The sequence below is a fragment of the Pelobates fuscus genome, chromosome 2 (genome assembly GCF_036172605.1).
Source record: "Pelobates fuscus isolate aPelFus1 chromosome 2, aPelFus1.pri, whole genome shotgun sequence".
Classification (NCBI taxonomy): Eukaryota; Metazoa; Chordata; class Amphibia; order Anura; family Pelobatidae; genus Pelobates; species Pelobates fuscus.
In genome coordinates, this window is record NC_086318.1 from 204,964,897 (window position 1) to 204,986,356 (window position 21,460).

General features: G+C 38.1%; 1 protein-coding gene across 2 annotated transcripts in view; it reads left to right on the forward strand.

The window, feature by feature from the left end:
- The window catches only part of LTBP1 (latent transforming growth factor beta binding protein 1), a 395,779-nt gene that overhangs the window by 130,171 nt on the left and 244,148 nt on the right, over window positions 1-21,460 (forward strand). For both annotated transcript variants that reach the window (XM_063443116.1, XM_063443117.1), the window contains exon 4: window positions 17,425-17,597. In XM_063443116.1, coding sequence (XP_063299186.1) covers window positions 17,425-17,597 — 173 coding nt within the window. The remainder of the gene's footprint in view (window positions 1-17,424; window positions 17,598-21,460) is intronic.

The following is a 21,460-nucleotide window of genomic DNA, read 5'->3' on the forward strand; positions in this document are numbered from 1 at the left end:
GCCTATGTTCTCAACATTGAGAGGTATGGATTACAGATGGGGGGTGGGTTGTCAGGCCACAAATAAGCAGACATGCCAAGGGTCTGTCTATAAAAGGGTGAATCTGTCTGAACCAGAGACATGTTAGTTTAGAGTAAATGCTTGCGAGACGGAGTACCAATTGTGTGTATATCTCATCTGCATTGTTAAATGATGACCACATTTAATCTATGCCTAAATATGTGTTCCTACGCACATATTGTTTCAGAAGATGATGATTTATACAGTGTTTTCTATATTTGCTTTTGTGGATTTTCTAATTGGTTCAAGAAAGTCTGGAAACAAACTAATTATGGTGCTATGAGGAAAGGGAGAGTGTTTAGATATGTGTTCTTCCAAGTCATTAAAACATTGAACTAAGCCTTCTGTGACAACATTTTTAGCACATTACAGGATAGGATACTTGCAGCACTGGTCATCATTCACTCCAAAGTGCCTGTTTAAAAAAAAAAAAAAATGCCTATTCACTTTCAATATAAATATGTGTATTAGTTCCAGTTATTTATTTTGTAACAAGAAACTATCTCACATCTTAGTGCAATGGCAGATTACACATTTGGATTATTAGGTATCTGAACCTTGATACAGAATAGTATGTTTATAGAAAACGATATATAAGAAAACACCCTTCTTAAAATACGGAACATTCCTTTTTTATTTTCAGACGTTACATCATATGTTCAAAAATGATACAGCAGTAACATGATTTTTCTTCTAAGAATATGTTAGATGTTCTTTTTTTTGTACAATAGGTTGTTATTGGATTTATAGTTCATTCCTGGAGATCTGTCTCACTTCAAAAGCCTTCTCTGAATTCATAATAAATTCCTTATCACATAACAAAGTATGCGTCTGTACAAACCATTTGCTTTTTGTGTATCTGCCTGTTCCATCTGGACCACCTTCATTACATATTCTACAAATCATATACCCTGGGACACTACATTGTATAGATAAAAACACACAACTGGGTCAGCGCTCAATAACAAAGAATAATAAACAACAAGGCATCAACCCTAAGAAATGTATCTTATCAAGAGGTAGATGCAGCTGTAGTTGCTAAGTTATTTATGCTTGGGAGATGTGGTAGATACGAGTGTCTTTAGGCTCCGTATGTGGAAAGAAAAAGACAAGGCAACCTGTGCAATATGTCAGAGCTTAGTGTGACAGTATGTTAATAATAGTGATGTTGCACTCACACGTAAAAGAGCTATGATCAGCTCTAGTGTATATCGCATACAGTGGTACAATCCCCACTTATGGGATATGGTGAGGGTCGTTCACAGCAGATGGGTGTCCAGGTACTCAGAAAGGGAATGAAAAGAGCCACAAATAGTAAAATAGTAAAAATTTTATAAAATTAATCAGAATTATACTCACAAGAGTAGAGCAGGCTCATTGCTCTATAATGATATCGTTTGTGGTATGATCCCCACCTGGGATATTCTGAGAGTAGAGATGATAAAAAAATTTAAAAAAAGATATAAATGCCAGGAAGTGTAAATTTGAAATGCAGCTCAATGATAAATCTTTGCAATACAGATGCTCTGGGCAATTGCTGCCTCTTGAGTTTAGCTCCGTTGAGCTAACCAAACCAGGGAGTAATGTGAACTTCAGTTCCAACATCACAAGTCTGTTAGCAGGGACTTACATAGCATGTACAAGAAGTGAAAGCATATGCTTTATTTTGTCATGTTTCTTAGAGGGAAGGAGAATTACAGGGAGTGCAGACTTATTAGGCAAGTTGTAATTTTGAGAATTAATTTTATTATTGAACAACAACCATGTTCTCAATGAACCCAAAAAACTAATTAATATCAAAGCTGAATATTTTTGGAAGTAGTTTTTAGTTTGTTTTTAGTTATAGCTATTTTAGGGGGATATCTGTGTGTGCAGGTGACTATTACTGTGCATAATTATTAGGCAACTTAACAAAAAACAAATATATACCCATTTCAATTATTTATTTTTACCAGTGAAACCAATATAACATCTCAACATTCACAAATATACATTTCTGACATTCAAAAACATAACAAAAACAAATCAGTGACCAATATAGCCACCTTTCTTTGCAAGGACACTCAAAAGCCTGCCATCCACAGCAACCACAGCCTCCCAGACACTGTTCAGAGAGGTGTACTGTTTTCCCTCCTTGTAAATCTCACATTTGATGATGGACCACGGGTTCTCAATGGGGTTCAGATCAGGTGAACAAGGAGGCCATGTCATTAGATTTTCTTATTTTGTACCCTTTCTTGCCAGCCACGCTGTGGAGTACTTGGACGCGTGTGATGGAGCATTGTCCTGCATGAAAATCATGTTTTTCTTGAAGGATGCAGACTTCTTCCTGGACCACTGCTTGAAGAAGGTGTCTTCCAGAAACTGGCAGTAGGACTGGGAGTTGAGCTTGACTCCATCCTCAACCCGAAAAGGCCCAACAAGCTCATCTTTGATGATACCAGCCCAAACCAGTACTCCACCTCCACCTTGCTGGCGTCTGAGTCGGACTGGAGCTCTCTGCCCTTTACCAATCCAGCCACGGGCCCATCCATCTGGCCCATCAAGACTCACTCTCATTTCATCAGTCCATAAAACCTTAGAAAAATCAGTCTTGAGATATTTCTTGGCCCAGTCTTGACGTTTCAGCTTGTGTGTCTTGTTCAGTGGTCGTCTTTCAGCCTTTCTTACCTTGGCCATGTCTCTGAGTATTGCACACTGTGTGCTTTTGGGCACTCCAGTGATGTTGCAGCTCTGAAATATGGCCAAGCTGGTGGCAAGTGGCATCTTGGCAGCTGCACGCTTGACTTTTCTCAGTTCATGGGCAGTTATTTTGCGCCTTGGTTTTTCCACACGCTTCTTGCGACCCTGTTGACTATTTTGAATGAAACGCTTGATTGTTCGATGATCACGCTTCAGAAGCTTTGCAATTTTAAGAGTGCTGCATCCCTCTGCAAGATATCTCACTATTTTTGACTTTTCTGAGCCTGTCAAGTCCTTCTTTTGACCCATTTTGCCAAAGGAAAGGAAGTTGCCTAATAATTATGCACACCTGATATAGGGTGTTGATGTAATTAGACCACACCCCTTCTCATTACAGAGATGCACATCACCTAATATGCTTAATTGGTAGTAGGCTTTCGAGCCTATACAGCTTGGAGTAAGACAACATGCATAAAGAGGATGATGTGGTCAAAATACTCATTTGCCTAATAATTCTGCACTCCCTGTATAGCTGCACAGATTTGTAAAGAGCATAGTTTATTATCAGGCTTGGATGGATACGTTTCACTTATGCAGTGATGTCAGATGGCACTAATACAGGGGTGGGCAATCTGTGCCCTTCAGATGTTTTGGACTACATCTCCCTTGATGCTTTGCTAGCCTTACGGCCCTAAGAGCATTGTAGGAGATGTAGTCCAAAACATCTGTAGTGCTGCAGATTGCCCACCCCTGCACTAATGTGTTTCAATATTATATAGAAATAGATATGCAAACTTTTTTCTATGCACCCATGGACGTTTAGACTTTAAAACACAAAGTCTAATCTGTATGGTTTATGCTTATATCTTTTAGGTATAGCTATGTAGCTAATGGCTCTAAAAGATTATTTTTTTTTTAACAGTCTTTGTGTGCCAAAAAACCTAATAGGGTCCACTTCATTACATCATTATATATGTACAATCCAAAAACTGTCTATGCTTAAACGATGATATATTTCTTTCCCCATTAAAAATTTGGATAGAACCAATTTAGGGTAATAAACAATATAGCCAAACGTCTGCTTTAAAACAGATTTGTTCTCCTCATTCTCAGTCGTTTGACTATACAGGCTATTTCACAAATATAAGAAATTGAAGGCTTGTCTTACTTTTTCTTTGCATGATATCCAAACATTCTGTAAAATGCTATGTCAATTTTGCTTGCTGACATTGTGTACCCACTTGCTTTTCTTTCACTTGTTAAGCGTTGTATACATAATAAGTAGATAATCCAATCAATTATTTTGCATGCACTGGATACATGCACTTTTACATATAAAACTATAGGCTATTAGCTGCTTATCTGTGTGATCACTCAGTCAGTACATATACACTTTGTTGTATTTTATATATTTGCTATCCTAGACTAAGGCCAGTCAATGCCTCTCCGTTTCTCTTAGATGTAAAATCCGAACAAAGAAATAAGTGCGCTAAATATTTATAAAGTGCAAATTTCACACACTGTATCAATAAAGTGAAGTAGTGCAGACAATTTATACCACTTTCTCATAAAGTGCAAAATGCAAGTGCTACATCCAAACACTTATACCACTCTTTATAAGTGCAATATGAAAAAATCCTTAATGCCAAAGTTGTAAAGTGACCTAGTGCATTAAAAGACCAAATATGGTACACTTACTAGAATCAGATACTTGAAGTAAACCTCGGTTTAAAATGGTGTTACATAAAAAGGAAATACAATACAAAGCATATGTAGTGAAGTATTGCTTTTTAAAAATAATACAGAGTGTATGTAAAAGTTTCACTCACAAGCAGAGAGCAGATGAGCCTGCTCTACTTTTGACAGCTCCAAATGCAGAAAGATCCACTGCAGCCAATAAAGTAAAACGGTTTATTTCCACAGTTTAAAAAACACAGCATGTGACTACAGTGATCAATTGGCAAGGTATACATTTTAAATCATCTGATTTTTGTTTAACCCCTGAGGGTTAATTATAATTTTTTTTAACCCTCAGGGGTTAAATTTATTGTATTAATTAATTTAAATATTTAAAAATTATATATTTAGGTGGCTGGGATGGGTGGAAGTTAGTGGGGAATTGGGGAATTTGGTGTTAGGCTAACTAGGGGTTAACGTTATTTTTTTTTAAAATAAGCTTTAAAAAGGTCAAAAAATTTTTTTTTAACTGTTTTAGTAACATTTAAGTAAAAAAAAAAAATACCACCCCCCTTTACCCAGTCTAAATAAAAATTAACCCCTTCCCTGCCAGTTGATCACTGCCTACAGTGATCAACATACAGATCGCAGTATTATACTGTGATCTATTTTTTTTTAACCCCTGAGGATTAACTATTATTTATTTTTTTAACCCTCAGGGGTTCAATTTATTTAATTAATTCATTTAAATATTTTATAATTATATATTTTGCTAGCTGGGGTGGGTGGGAGTTATGGGGAAAATGGGGAATTTACTGTTAGTGCTGCTTACTGCTAGTTAGGGGTTAACGGTAAAAGAAAAGTTTAGAAAAAAATGTAAAAGTGTAAAAAAAGTTAAGAAAATGTAAAACATTTAATAAAAAAAAAAAGTTTAAAAACGGGTTTTACAAAGTAAAAAAAGTTTTACAAAGTAAAAAAATACATTAAAAAATGCTCATTACCACTACACTTGGTACAAGCTAGCGGAAAAATGATCCCACGCTAAGGTTCAAAATATGCCTTTTGAATTACCCTGGGATGTCTTCTTTAAGAAATGGTATGCCTTTATGGAGTAATTGGATTATATAGCCTTGTAAAATACTCTAAAATGGGACATGGACACAGCGTAAAAATTCAAAGTTTGAAAAAAACTGGAATGGCTGTGTCTCAAATGTGCTTCTTAAATGTCCACATATACCTGGCAAAGGTACATATGGGGGTATTGCTGTACTCAGCCGACATAGTTGAGCAACATATGAAGTATTATACAGTCGTAGGAAACATAAGGTTTGAAAAATATACTGCGCAAACTCACTTTGTGTGTCAAAAAGGCAGAAAAAATGCGTATTACCACTACACTTGGTACAAGCTAGCGGAAAAATGTTCCCATGCTAAGGTTCAAAATATGCCTTTTGAATTGCCCTGGGATGTCTTCTTTAAGAAATGGTATGCCTTTATGGGGTAATTGGATTATATAGCCTTGTAAAATACTCTAAAATGGGACATGGACACAGCGTAAAAATTCAAAGTTTGAAAAAAACTGGAATAGCTGTGTCTCAAATGTGCCCCTTCAATGTCCACATATACCTGGCAAAGGTACATACGGGGGTATTGCTGTACTCAGCCGACATAGTTGAGCAACATATGAAGTATTATACAGTCGTAGTACACATAAGGTTTGAAAAATATACTGCACAAACTCACTTTGTGTGTCAAGAAAAAATGCGTATTACCACTACACTTGGTACAAGCTAGCGGAAAAATGATCCCACGCTAAGGTTCAAAAAATGCCTTTTGAATTGCCCTGGGATGTCTTCTTTAAGAAATGGTATGGCTTTATAGTGTACTCCTTGTGCTTTGGGACCTGTAACTACCAAAAAAAACTGAAAATCGCAGACACATTATATATTCTGTAAATCAGAACAACTAAATGAATTTATTTTTAATTACTTTCTTTAACCTGCACTAATTAGGCACACATTATTATTGCAAAAACTGTACAAAAAACACAAATGTTTTCATTTTTTTTGCATTTTTCTGTATTTTTTTTAATAATAAATAAGCATTTATATATATATATATATATATATATATATATATATATATATATATGTTACATCAAATTAAAGCCCTTTCTGTCCTCTAAAAAACAGTATATAATATGCGTCGGTGCAATAAACGAGAGAGATGCAAATTGAAGTTGAACGCATACAGCAAGAAAATGCAAAAATTGCTTGTGTCATTAAGCGTAAGACAAGCTTCTGAAGCTGTGTCCTTAAGGGGTTAATGAGAATAATGGGAGACATTTGCTGCTACTTAGGACGTGAGTTTAGGTAATGACAGCTGGTAACTGTCTGCCACCTGCATACTTTCACCTGTGGTAAGGAGTGACAAACAGGCACTACTCACTAACAGTAGTGACAGGCACATTAGTAATTGGTGGCTGACTGGTTGTAGCAATAACATTGGAAACTAGCCCTTGGTGTTTGCTAGCTGTGAACCTTCAATTTTTCCTGTTGCTCCAAGACCAAGACAGTGGCTTCAGTGCTACATTGCTAGGACCATTTGTGATGGTAGAAAAAACATGACTTCTACATCAGAAACTGGTGTTCTAGTCCTTTTATCTATTGAATCTAACTTTACCATCAACACTCTCTATTGTTAAAGCAATGCAATTCCCAGAGGTTACAAATGTATATACCATATTCATAACAATATAAAACGAAGGTAAAAATATTACTGTTCATGTTAAGACAATACAGACTGTAATAAAATGAATTCTGCTTAGTAAAACAGATACATGCACTGCAGCAGTAATATAATGCTTTATTGCTGAGATGACCTACTTTAAACTCAGGAATGAGGATGGAAAATAGAAACTGGAAAATTAGGAACCTTTAAAGGGTGAATGATACTTTATGGCTTCATGTATTTTTTTATCTATTAAATTCACTTTTTTATTACATTTCCAAGTTGATTTTTTTCTACTTTTCAGACCAGTGAAACCAAACCAGCATGAAACACACATAATATTAAATATTGCAGTATGAAGGCCTGGTTAGGAAAAAAAAAAGCTCAAATATTGTTTTTACATACACGTAAAATTCAGAACATATTTGATTTTTTTTTTTTTCCCATTGTGATTGCCAAACTCAGTAGATTTGCCACAGATCGGTCCCCGTTAGAAGTGAATAATGAATGTCAAAGGATTAATTCAGGGGGTTATTCACCAAAACATGAACTGGAGAAAATCTAAAGCTGAATGGCAAGATTTGACTAAATACAAGTATAAAAATACAATTTTACTCATTAAAAAATATGTATTTGAAGGATTGTGGCAAATATTTTAAGCACATGAATAGCCAACAGTACAGCAGAATTAGAATGTAGCTAACACTAGAAAAACTGCAGAAATAGTTCTTAGTTTAAATATTTATATTGTTCTTTGAAACAGATCCAATATTCGGGTGGTCCAACCCACCAACTATAAATCTATTGAAAAAATACATAAATCTGTCTGTCTAAAGACTGGTTAAGTGTCAAAGGTACCATGAAGTATTTCAATTGTGTGCATTATTTCAATAGAAAAGTAGATAAGACTTACTATGGAAGGCAAACATGTATTTGTCGGATGTATTGTAACCTTTTTTGGATTTTTCACACCCTGTCCTTTAAAGCACTTATATTGAAGCAACTGTAGATATATTTTGAAAACTAAAATGTAATCATTAGAACAAGAAAATAAATACACATGCAGACTATAGCATTTTCCATAAATTGGCATGGTCACACATCATCACATACAGAGCTGGAAATAAAAGGGTTGGACACCCACCGCAGTAGATATTATATTTTCAGAACGGAAACCCTTTTATTGCCAAGTTTTATTTCCATGGTGTGAGACACATTTATTTCATGGAATGTTTTGGGCCTACAGTGCATAATTCAGTACTGATAATTAAATTATGAGAAATATTTATTTCATTTTGCTCTGGAACCCCATGAACTCTTTGGTCAGAGACATGCCTAGGTTCTTCCCATTTTAATTTACTTGTTTTTCTAGTGCAGCCCTGGCCACTTAAAGGACCACTATAGTGCCAGGAAAACATACTTGTTTTTCTGGCACTATAGTGCCCTGAGGGCGCCCCCACCCTCAGGGAGCCTCTCCCGCCGGGCTCTGGAGAGAGGAAGGGGTTAAAATCTTACCTTTCTCCAGCGCCGGGCGGGGAGCTTTCTTCCTCCTCTCCTCCTTCCTCGCGATGTCATTGGCTAAATGTGCATGGGCGGCAGGAGCCGCGCGCGCATTCAGCCGGTCGCATAGGAAAGCATTTACAATTCTTTCTTATGGACGCTGGCGTCTTCTCACTGTGATTTTCACAGTGAGAAGCACGCTAGCGCCTCTAGCGGCTGTCAATGAGACAGCCACTAGAGGCTCTGGAGGCTGGATTAACCCTCAGTATAAACATAGCAGTTTCTCTGAAACTGCTATGTTTATAAAAAAAAAGGGTTAATCCTAGAGGTACCTGGCACCCAGACCACCTCATTAAGCTGAAGTGGTCTGGGTGCCTAGAGTGGTCCTTTAATCAACACCTCAGAAAGAAGTAACACAGCAGCTACAGTCTTCAGAACTGTGGCAGCTACTAGATTATCCTGCTCATCTGCGCAGTATGAAGCCTGGCTCACACTGGGGTAATACATTCATACTCTAACATGTGAGCTCAGCTCACATATCACAAAGACCCACCAGACGTGTTCTAATGGATTAGGCCCCCCAAAATAATCTGTTTCCCCTCACACCATGGCAATTATCAGAACTCCTCCTTCTTGACCACTGATGCTGAAGAGGCTGTTTGGTGAGGTCCTGCAAGGTAATGAATGTTACTGTTACACTAAGCTTACAGTGAGGGCTTTACTGCAGCTGTGGGTCATAGGACATTAAGGATTACAGTTCTTAAACCTAGAGCTGCAGGTAAGCATCTAACTGTAATGTTACTTACCTTGCAGAACTTTGCCGAGCAGCCTCTTCAACCAGTATAACGTTAGGGATGCAAACCTTAGATACCGGTATACATGAGTGTCTCTCCACCCCCCATGCTCAACAAAAATTTATCAATTGGTAAATTTGTTTTACTCAGTCAGTGCCACGGAAGCACCTTTTGTGACTGTCGGTCAGCTGCTCAAGGTCGATTTAAACCTGCAATGTTTAAAAGTACAGGGTCACTGAGCCCAGACCACTTCATTAAGCTCCTTTAGCAGTCTATTAAGATGGGAAGAAAGTAGAGTAATATAACAGTGGGAGTGGGAGATGATGACAATGAGTATGGTGGCATTGGTAAAAAGATGAACAGGCATCTAGGTAATTAGGCAGGGAGATGAGAGTAGCTAATGACTAGGACAGGGGTCAGCAACCGATGGCACAAGTGCCATATTTGGCACTCGAGGTGCTTTTTGCATGGCACTCAAGGCTGCCAGAGCCAAATAGTTTTTGGCCTATCAGGAGTCCCAGTGGGACTTAAAATATCTGCTAATGCAAACTGAGTGGAGATTACAGGTGGTGAGGGAAAATCCTCAATTAACACATTGCAGCACTTACAGGAAGTGATATCAGATCACTTCCTCCCAGCACTTGTGAATGGGAATCCACACTGGAGTAGAGCTGCCTGCAGCAACTATCACATCTCGAACCCTTGACCTGCTTCTGACCAGCTCAGTCCCCACTGGACCCCAGGGAAGCCACCTACACTCCAAGATATGCACAGAACTGCAGAAGAAGCCCACATACAAACACGCACAGTCTGCACAAACACAACACCACTGACAACCCACATACACGATACAACCCAACAAAAAGCCTCTCGTAAGCAATACCACGAAAAAGTCCAACACATATAACCAACACCAAACACACAATGTGACATATCCACACACACATCATGAACTCATGAGCATATATGACAGCCCACATATGCATAAATACAAAGCAACTGCTGCACTGCATAAATAACACAAGCAGAATACAACAAAGTAAACACCTAAATGTAAAAAAAAATAAAAAAAAATAGGACAGGCAAGCTAAGAGACGACAAGATTTTGTTTTGGCACAGTACTACTAAAAGGTTGCATACCCCTCTACTTGAAACCGAGGAACCACTTTGTTATGTGTGTTTCTAAGAACACTAAGGCTTTTTATTTATAATCAAAAATCTGCCAATATTTACTGAACATTTAAACTTTACATTTACATTATGTAAGTCGTTATAAAATATGTTGTTGATTTGCTGATCAAGGCACTCAAGTAAAAGGGGTATTATACACATATGAATGCATTTTGCATGATCACCACCACCATGCACAGCAATCTACTTGCTGGTGCAACGACCATCTACTTCTATCCTTACAGCTCAGAGATCTGAACAAAAAGCTTTTAAACGCAATGTAACAATGTTGTGACAAGTAGGATCTTACAAGACATGTCCAGTATGTTAGGTAAAGTCACTAGGGCTCTGACAGAGTGTGGAAGGAAAACATTGCTATTTTCCTCTGCTTTTTAAATTATGGAAACAAGATGCACCAAGACTATGCCTAAAATTTTGAGAAGTCATTACAATGAGACCATTCTTGGTTACAGGAATATGCTTGTTATTACCGTGTAAAGCCCCGTGAAAGTACAGGATTCTACTCCATATGTGCTAATCCCTTTCATTGCTAGAAGCCTGCAACACATTACAGAATAAGGATTAACCCTTCCTTGCAAGTTGTTCTGCTTCAGGCCATATGTATGCTATTTTAAACTGAACATAAGCAATGGAGGAAGCCAGATTTCAAATCTCCTTGAGCTGCAGTTTCAAGCCAGGAGAGTGTTGTTGGGTGGTCTTTTGTTATCTACTATAGAACCACATTTTGGTCAAGTCCCCATGGCTACTGGCCACTGATCTTCTGACATTTAGCTCATAAAGATTAGGTAATGTGAAATTGGCTTCATTCGGTTACAAAAGTTAAATAAAAAGGACTGTGGCAGTGACTCAGTCCTTCAGATAAAAAACTCTGAGTGGTGTAAGAAACAAAGTATTCTTTAACATTTATTAGTTTTAATAAAATAGAAAAAGTATAGGGGACCTTTTCATGTTATATGCTATAAATTACATACTAGAAATTGAACATTATTGCTTCATGTAATTACCTTTTGATACTTTGAGCATAGAGTATTTGTTCAATCTGTAATGTCTGTATACTGTAAATATTTTGCATCGTATTCACTAAAGTGAGCTGTTTTAATTTAAAAAAGTATTATCTGCTTTGTCTCATTATATCTCTTGTCTGGGTTGGAATTTCAGTGAAATCACATCACAATCAATGAGTATTTCATAAATATTTTAGCTTTCCGAAATACAAGTTTTTCAAGGAGGAGGGGAATAACTACTGCTCAAAGTACTCTTTGCCTGGCAAAGTTGGGAATGTGAAGGTTAATTACGTGCTGTCTGACTTGCTAAACGGCTGCCACATTAAAAAAGTAATAAATACAAAAGTAAAAAGTCTATATTAATGAATGTTTTAAACCGTATGCCCCGATCTGTCATATCTACTAAACATTTAAAACTAGTGACTGAGCAGTCATTGCTGCTCAGTTGCTAGATAGGCCCATACCAGGAGCATCCGGGGACTTTAAAAATGTAATAAGGGTTGGACAGATCACTGCTATTAAAAAAATAAGAATGCCGCCTGCCCCCAATCATGGTCAGTGGCGGGGGCTGTTACAATTTAATTGTCCCCCCCTCACCCCTCAAAAAAATTAATGTCCAAATCTTCCCCCTCACCCTAATAATAGTGAGGAAGGAGACCAATAAAACTTAGACCTATAAAAATATATATATACTTAGTTTCTTCTAATACTTTTGTTCTTCAGCTCAAAAAAATGGCAACTAAAAACCCATAATTCTCGATGCAACTAATACAATTTTTTTTAAAAATTGATTCGCCAAAAAAAAAAAAAACAATGGAAAAATGCAAAAACCCAATGCAAATTAATTAAATGATTTTGCTAATTTATGATAAAAAGCCATGATTTTATAAAAGATAGGGAGGCGAGTATTGCTTTATCCTTCCTTTACAGTCCTCCAATAGCTACAAATTATGCAACAAAATAGAAAAACAAAAAACACAGTGACACCAGCCAATCCCTTTCCAGATGTCAGTATAACCATAAGCACCACCCCCAAACCTCCCTCTTTGTTAGCTGCTCCGCAGACAGATAAGTAAGTACCTAATGGATTATGTAATCTGTTACCTGGAAATCTGGCTACGGCACTCTCTGCGTAAGGCGGCCTGGAACAAATTCAAAGCAAAGTGCCCAAGGATTATATTACCTAACAAGGTCTGTGATACCCTAGTGATTGACCCTAAAGTGACATAGTTTTTGACCAAATTTGGATGGAATCCATGTAAGGGACTGGATTTGGCACTTAATTAATGCAAGGACAAACACCTAAACATTTTTAGCCCACTGGCCAAGGTTATTTGACCTGGTAGAGGATGCCAGGGCAAAGAACTGGATGGTGGATCCAGAGGGCCACCATGTCTGGGTTTAATAGGAAATATGTATTGCGGGCAACGTGGCCCCTTTCTATAGAAATTTGATTCTGTTCAAAATTGGCCAATCTTGCACTTGCGGAGGCTGTTAAAGATGCCCAGGGTATGTTATTCGAGGACTTTTTTTTTTATCAAGGACCTGGGTAGGTTTGTGGGAGCATTTACTGCCCTGGATAAAGCTCAAACCTCCATGTGTAGGGTTTTCTAGGGGCAGATTCTGGGCGCCTGGAAAGGGTAAAGCAATATGAGCCATTGTGTCTTCACATAAAATTAAAATCAACACTCTGATTGGTTAGCTGGTTAGCCATCCATTCAGAGCGTTCTGACAGCCAAGTGGGCAATAATGGCTGCCCAGTCTCTAGTTATAAATAATTAGGGCAAATATTTAGTAGATATGTTAGCATATGGAGGTTTAAAAAGTTCCTTATGGTAATATGGGGGTCAGGCTGACCCGCCTAGGCTTTTTTATGGATTTATTTTAAAGTTTTTAATGTTGCGGCTTTCTAGCTGTTGGGTAATTTTAACTATGTGCCCGTTTGCTGCGATGCCTCCCAGCAAATAGATCGGATTTGCTTTTAATCATGGCCCATATTTGAAGCCACTTGCTACAGATTTAATAAATTTGGATGCAGTGTGTGTGTGTTTGTGTAATGTGTGTAGTGGATAGAGTGTGTGTTTGTGTAGTGTGTATAAAATGAATGCAGAGTGTGTGTTTGTGTAGTGAGTGTATAGTGAATGAAGTCTGCGTAAAGTGAATGCAATGTGTGTAGTGTGTGTAGTGAAGGCAGTGTGTTTGTGTAGTGTGTGTATATAATGAATGCAGAGTGTGTGTGTATATAATGCAGTGTGTGTTTGTGTAGTGTGTGTATATAATGCAGAGTGTGTGTGTGTTTGTGTAGGTATTTAGTGTGTGTGTAACATCTGTCAGCTGGTGCCAGAATAAGTTGCATTTTTATTTTTTTAACTTTTAAAAAATATATAATTTTTTTTTTTAAACTGTTTGCTTTTTAGTTCCCGCTCCCTGCTTCTTACCTGGCCAGGGAGGGGGATATGGCATTCCCTTGGGGGCCCAGCACACTCTTACTTACCTTCCCAGCCGCTCCTCTGTCTAACTCTCGCAGCCTGTGTGCTGCGCGTCGCTTTACCATGGTAACCCGTGGCAACGCTCTGACGGCCGCGGGACTCGCGAGAGTTAAACAGGGGAGATGAAGGGAAGGTAAGTAAGAGTGTGCTGGGCCCCCCAGGACCGCCGGGCTTGTCATGGACTCGGTGGTCCTGATCGGCAATATCGGTATCTTTATTGGCCGATGCCGATATTGCTGAAAATACCGAATATCGGCCGATAATATCGGCCAGACAGATAATCGATCAATCCCCAATCTTCACGGCTCCTAAGCTTGTCATACAGATAACCACTATGTTGATGTCGGAAAGGTGTTTTCACTGTGTTGATTTGTGAAAGGAGTATATGGTAAGACAGTGATATATTATAAAATACTACATAGTGCACAGTATTTTGTTCATTCACTAATGTCTATGTAGATTTTACACACTCCTATAAGAGATAAATAAGAAGTTACTGAATTGTAGCAAAGGAATGTCTGAGTCTGCCAGTGGCTATTATAGATTAGTCTGTTAATGTTAGACAAGATAGCAACAGCCTTGGCAGCTACACTTACATGTATTGACATGGGGATTATGTAAATGGAAATTTCTTAGGCATCTATTTATTTACCTGTCATGCACTGTTCTGTGTAGTAATTGATGAGCTGTGAGCTTATTTTGTGTTGACATCTGCATATATCGTTTTCATAATTTAGCCTAGGCGCTGTCAACAGGTTACTAGTCCAAATTAAAATTCTGTATGAAACTTTCAAGTCTTTCCTTTCATAGCATGACCTTTAACAGGGTTATTAAAGGCTGCACTTAATATATTTTAGAAAAATTACCTTATATTTCCTAATGTTGTGACAGCATTCTACCAGAATCGTATTTTGTCAGACCCAATAATAGGGCGGTGGTCAAGCTTTCTTGTATGAGTATGTGCTCATTGACTTTATACTCCTATTCCACTTAGCAATTGCTATGAACAATTTCCTTATCCCACACCAGATTACATAACAATATAATTATCTATCATTCAAGATACAGTCACACAGTAACTATTTTTAACATTAGGAATATAAAAAAAAATGAAAAATAATGCCAAATGATGGCATAAAGTAGACCAGTGGTAGTCAACCTTTTTCTACCTACCGGCCACTAATGCATCTTTTTGGTTGAAAAAATTTCCTTACCGCCCACCAGTTTTTGCGCAAGTGCAGAATATTTTTTCGAAAGGAGGGTGTTTAAAAAAAATAAATGTACGTACATTTATCTTTTTATTTCTACTTAATGCATGTTTATAATGTTTTTAACTTTATAAAGTTTAATGAGAAAACAATAAAGTAAATTAAAATTAGCTTTACTAGTGATTAATGAGATCCTTGAGGTTGATGCTGCAAGACTAAATATTTGATATCTGGTTCGATAAGGAACAAACAAGGGTCTCCTTTTTCGGTGATATTCAGACGACTTCTCTGTTTGCGCATAATATGATTTCTCATCTGTGTGTCAGCTCTCCCTCCTCAATTCCCCTCCCCACCTTTTTAAAAAAATGTTTTAACCTTCCTTATAGCAATGCCCAGTAGGAAGGCTGAGCTAGGTATCCCACTTACTATTACTTACTATAGCCCACTATAACAGACAGGCACACATACAGACACACACACAAGACACACATACATACAGACAGGCACACACATACATACAGACACACAGACAGGCACACATACAGACACACACACACACACACACAAGACACATCCATACAAACAGACAGGCATACATACATACAGACATGCATACAGACATGCATACAGACACACACATACAAAGACACACACACAAAGACAAGACACACATATATACAGACAGACACACACACACACAAACACACACACACACAAGACACATACAAAGACACAGATACATACAGACAGACACACACAATACATACATACAAAGACACAAACACACACAACACATACATACAAAGACAAGACACACATACACACACACATATACAGACACGTACATACAGACACACACAAGACATACATACAAAGACACATGCACAAACAAACACACACATTATATTTAAGTCACCCTCCTGTTTCCTACCTTAAGGTGCAGGAGGGTGACTTTCCCTGGGGTCCAGTGGTGGCTCAGGTGGATGGGAGTCAGAGTTCCCACTCTGACTCCCTCCTCCTTCTTCCTCCCGCACGGGCTCTCTGTATGTTGGGAGGAGTGACCGGGGAATCACTTCCTCCCAGCAGAGATGATGTAATCACAGGGGGCCCGGTCGCGCTGTTAAAGCGCCCAGCGCTGACCGGGCACCCTCACAATCCACATCCATCGGGTGGCCCTGACAGCATGGGCCATCCGATGGACCCCTCCATATGTGCCCAGGGCCGCAAGTGGTGATTGCGGTACCCGGTCGCAGGGGTTCCGCCGGCTCGCGCCCGCCCGCTAACCCAATCTCTCAAAATTAGAAAATCCCTACCGCCCACCTGGAATCCTGAAACGCCCACTAGTGGGCGGTAGGGACCAGGTTGACGACCCATGGAGTAGACTGTCATGCAGTACAAGTACAAGCATGGGTTCAATTCCTGCTAGTAACAAGTAACTCCGGGTATCAGCTGGTGCCAGAATAAGTTGCTCCAGACTAACCAATGCTTTATTTGCAGAGCTCAAAGTGAGCACTGTAATCAGGGATTTAAAGGGACACTCCAAACAGCTAAACAATTTCGGCTTAAATTAAAGCTAATAAGCACACAAAAACTGTGGTTAGTTTCTCTTTCAATTCTGTGTAGTTTTCCTGCAGTGCTGTCAATTGTTTTGCTGTTTTCAGCAGTGTAACCCAGCCTCATTGCCAGCCCCTTTGACATTTTGACATGTTCCCAATTCCCAGTCACTGAAAGAAACGTACCTTTTGCAGCCAATGCAAACACAGGCATGTCTTATCTAGTGTAAGGAATGCTCACAGCACAGACAGCTAGAGCCCATATGTGGGAGGATCCTCTCCCTTCCTCCCTGTAATTAAGTAATACATTCTCCTTCAGTCAATGTCCCTTCTCACAGGTAACCCCTTCCCTGCCTGTCCCTGCCAACCTCACTACTCAGTGTTAATATGTGTTGGCACAGTAAATGAGAGAGATGAAAATTGCAGTTGAACACAAAGAGCAAATATAAAAAAAATGCTTTGTATTTATAGAATGTCTGACTTAACAGTAATGGTGTAAAATGTAATACATATCCTTAATTTGTTTCCTTAAACAGGATGATTCTACCACAGACACTATCGATGAACCTGCAGCATGGTCAGACTCAACAATTCATGATAAAGCCCAAATATTACTCTAAGTCCAAAAATTCACATTTGGGTGAACAATCCACAGAGGGGTCTTTACCACTCAGAGCAAACTTGGATCACCTGGCATCCTCTTTTCATTGTAAGTATTGTGTGAACATGATTGACAATTGGAACAGGAAATTGATTTAACCCTTCTACAACATATAGAGAGTTAGTAACCTTAAACTGGCTAAATGATTTGATAGCATAAGATTTATTTAAGCATGCCCGCTATAAATGCACTGAGCATATTAGGGTAAATTCCACATGTTTATGGGTAAAACCCTCCTTTCTTTTCCAAGAAACCAGTCAATTTGAAGTAGCAGGCAAAATGTAAATACCATACAGATGTGGTAACTGAAGTTCTCCAGTTTTTCTTGGAGAACATCCCTTATAATAATCCTTAGCCTTTAACTCTGTCATCCTTAGCCCTTATGTTTTTGGATAGATGGTTGATAAAGATTCTGCTAGCAGTATATCAACAACAGCTAGAAGAATATGTTGCCCCTGTTGTCTCTTACAAATTTCAGACTCTTTACCTTGTATTCATTCTAACCTAAGTTTGTTAAAGTTGAAAATATGTTGTTTTTAGAACAGCATATTTGCACTGTTAAATGTAGTGTAAATTTTACTATTGTTTGATTAAAACGTTTTGTTGTTTAGATCAGTGGTTCCCAAACTAATCATGATGACCCACCAATAATCCAGGATTTATGTATTTCCCTTTTTCACTCCAATGGAGATACTGACAAAACCTGGACTGTTGGTGGGCCAGGTTTGGGAACCATTGATTTAGATTATTAGAATCATAAGACATACAGGCTAGTCAGAGCTGACTGCATGCGCACAATCCTTCGCCATTTGTTTGTTTACAGATCATCCAGTCTGCTCAATTTACCAGTAAATTCTACAGCTTCTGCAATATTCCCTTAAACTGATTTCAAATAAAATTGGACATACACTTTCCTAAAACTGTGTATTTACGGTTGCACTGTGAAAACAAATTGTAATGCTGTCTTCTGAACAATTGTGAATATACACGGGAAAATAATACTGAAAAGAAAAATTAACTGGTGCAGATTGAAAGTGGGTTCTGTTTAGCCACATAGCTACTGGTGTGAAATGTTCTATTCTTAAATGTATTTTTAACCTAAACCACTTTTTCTCAATGAAGTGGTCTATGTGCTATGCCCTGTTGTTTTAACGCTACAACTGAAAACATTGGCGGTTTGCAGGAAAAGCAATGTTTTCATTACAGAGTTATCATGCCTCTAGTGGCTGTCACACTGACAACCACTAGAGACGCTTCCGCTGTAATAGCAGAGTGAAACAGTCTCATAGGGATGATCTGACTGGTGCAGTGTGGCATTTTGCTTTGCTTGCGCACTAGCCTCCCAGTGCTTCCTTACTGGGAAACATTGAATTAGCTGAGATTATCTGCACTGATCATCTCAGCCAAGGAGAAGGGGTGGCAGGATGGAGAATTACCTTATATCACCTTTCAAACCCTCACAAGGAATATATATTACTGCTACATTTGGCAAAAATTGATGATGAAACAACCACATGCAAAGATTCTGAACAGTTTTCTTCTTTCCTAATCATGATATACGAGGATGATGACATTGTTATTTTGCTCCAAAGATAACTTGGACCCGATTACTTAGTTTGTCAAATGTCCAAGTTTGAATTCTGTAAATGACAATATATATTTTTGTGTAATCATCTTTTATTATGAACCTTATAGTCATCCTAAATTTGAAACTCTGAAGCAGTCATTTCCTCCATTCAATACGTGTGCTACAAATTTCAAAAACTAGTTGACATCCATGATATATGAGGAATTTCCACAATCAGAATTAATTGTGGAATATATTTTAGTGTATTTTTCTGGTGCTGTGTTATGGAGACATTATAATAAACTAAAATGTGCAAAAACAACTGAAACTGTGCAATTTCAAATATGGGATTTAAGTCACACACTATAGCCATATTATCGTTAAACTATAAGCTAGGAAACAAAATTGTATCCCTAACACTATAGTATTTTATAGTGCCCCCTCGCTTGCACCCTCCCCCCCTAACAACACAGAAAGGTTTTTGTCAATTATCTGAAGGGACAAAAGCTATGCCTCCACTCCTATTCCGCCAATGTCAGGCACCTAATGTGCAAGTGGACAAAAGTCGCCTAACTACCCGGAAGCGCCTCTAGTGACTGTCAGGTAGATAACCGCTAGAGGTGAAGTTACCCCGCAGGGTAATTATTGCAGTTTATCAATAATTACAATTGCAGGGATAAACTGATAGGGGCACTGCACCCAGACCACGTCAATGAGCTGATGTGATATGAGTGCATATAGTGTCCCTTTAACCAACATTGGGGATTCCTTATCTAATGTTAACATGCAACATCAACTTGTTAGCTACAGGAATTAATGTTTAAACTGATCCAAGAGACTTTCCTACAATTTGTATCTTCTCCGGACACTCCAAATAGTAAAAAACAAATGGAATAATTTTCAAATCGCTACCCACTTATAAGCGATGTGTCCGAAATGACCTCAAATATTGCAAAACAAACATGAACAGTTTCAAATCTGTCAAAGCTGCTTAAAATCAGTTGACGTGAAAAATATGGGTATGTGTCTCTCATTTGCAGGAAAACTATAGGGATTTGTTAACTTTTTGGGGTTTGTAATAGATTTTGCCCACTTTACACAGTAAAAGTCCTACATGTTTTAGTTTCTTTTTTTCATAAATTTTTCTTTGCACAGTTTCTGAAACTAGGGCAATGAAAAGTTTCTAGTTTCAAACGAGAGATATATGATCTGTATAATGGCCAGATGCAGAAAACCCTTGACAATCTAGCATTTTGTAAATATGATTTGCAATATGTTTGGAGCAATATTGCTGGTGCAATGGGAGGTGCATGGGAGGTACATTACATCTTTGCAAAGAAACATTGTATTGGTGCCCAGTCTGTGGTATTGGACTTCAGCCAATGGTGTGGCACCTCAGGGTCAATTTTGCATTACATGCTGGATGGAATGATGAATTGTGGTTTACATGCAACATTACACAGCGTCTGCTGATGTCAGCTTCAACAACGTTTCTCTTGGCAAAGGGGCAGTCCAATTTTCCGGGTATGTGTATGTAAGGGTTAGTGTCTTGTGGCTAATGTTTAATTAAGTCAATAGACACAATTCATCACACTTGTTTACAGCAAACTGCTTCCTATTCACTCTTTCCATCCTTGATTTAAGCAAGCATCCTGTTGTTTTATTTATGATAAGTCTATGGTAATCACAGTTGTTAACAGATAATCGCTGAAAATTAGTTATGGAAAAATAGATTGTGATGGAAGATAAAAACCAATTTGCCCACCTAGTTAGCTTGTTATGACATCCCAGACTGATTTTGCTTATTTGTGCCCTAGTGTGGCCTTATACACATCCCAAACACATGTATGAATTCCTGTCATCTGCAAATGATAACAAACCACAAAATTCAAACAACTCACTCAATGCAGTGCTTAAAATACAATGAATCCCTATCAGAATATATATTGTAGATTACCAAAAAGGTTCCTCAAGTTCCTCAGAGAATATGAAACAAAAACCAAGTATCTACAATAAAATAAAAACAGGACCATACATAGAGTAGTAGAGTAAAACACTGAGAAAGGGTGGTATTCAATGTTAAACTCACAAAATTATGAATTATTGGATAAATTCAATTATGGTGGATCTGGTTACCGTGGATCCTCAAGTATGCACGCAAAAGAAACATAAAAGCAAAATAGTGCAACACTGTATAAAAGTATAACAAATTACTTGTATTGGTCACACTTACAAAATATTTAAAAATCAAAAGCCTATCATCAACGCCCCTCACACTCTGTCCTGCATAAAAGAAACACGCTTCTACATGATAGTAAAAACTGAAAATGGTGGAGTGCACAAA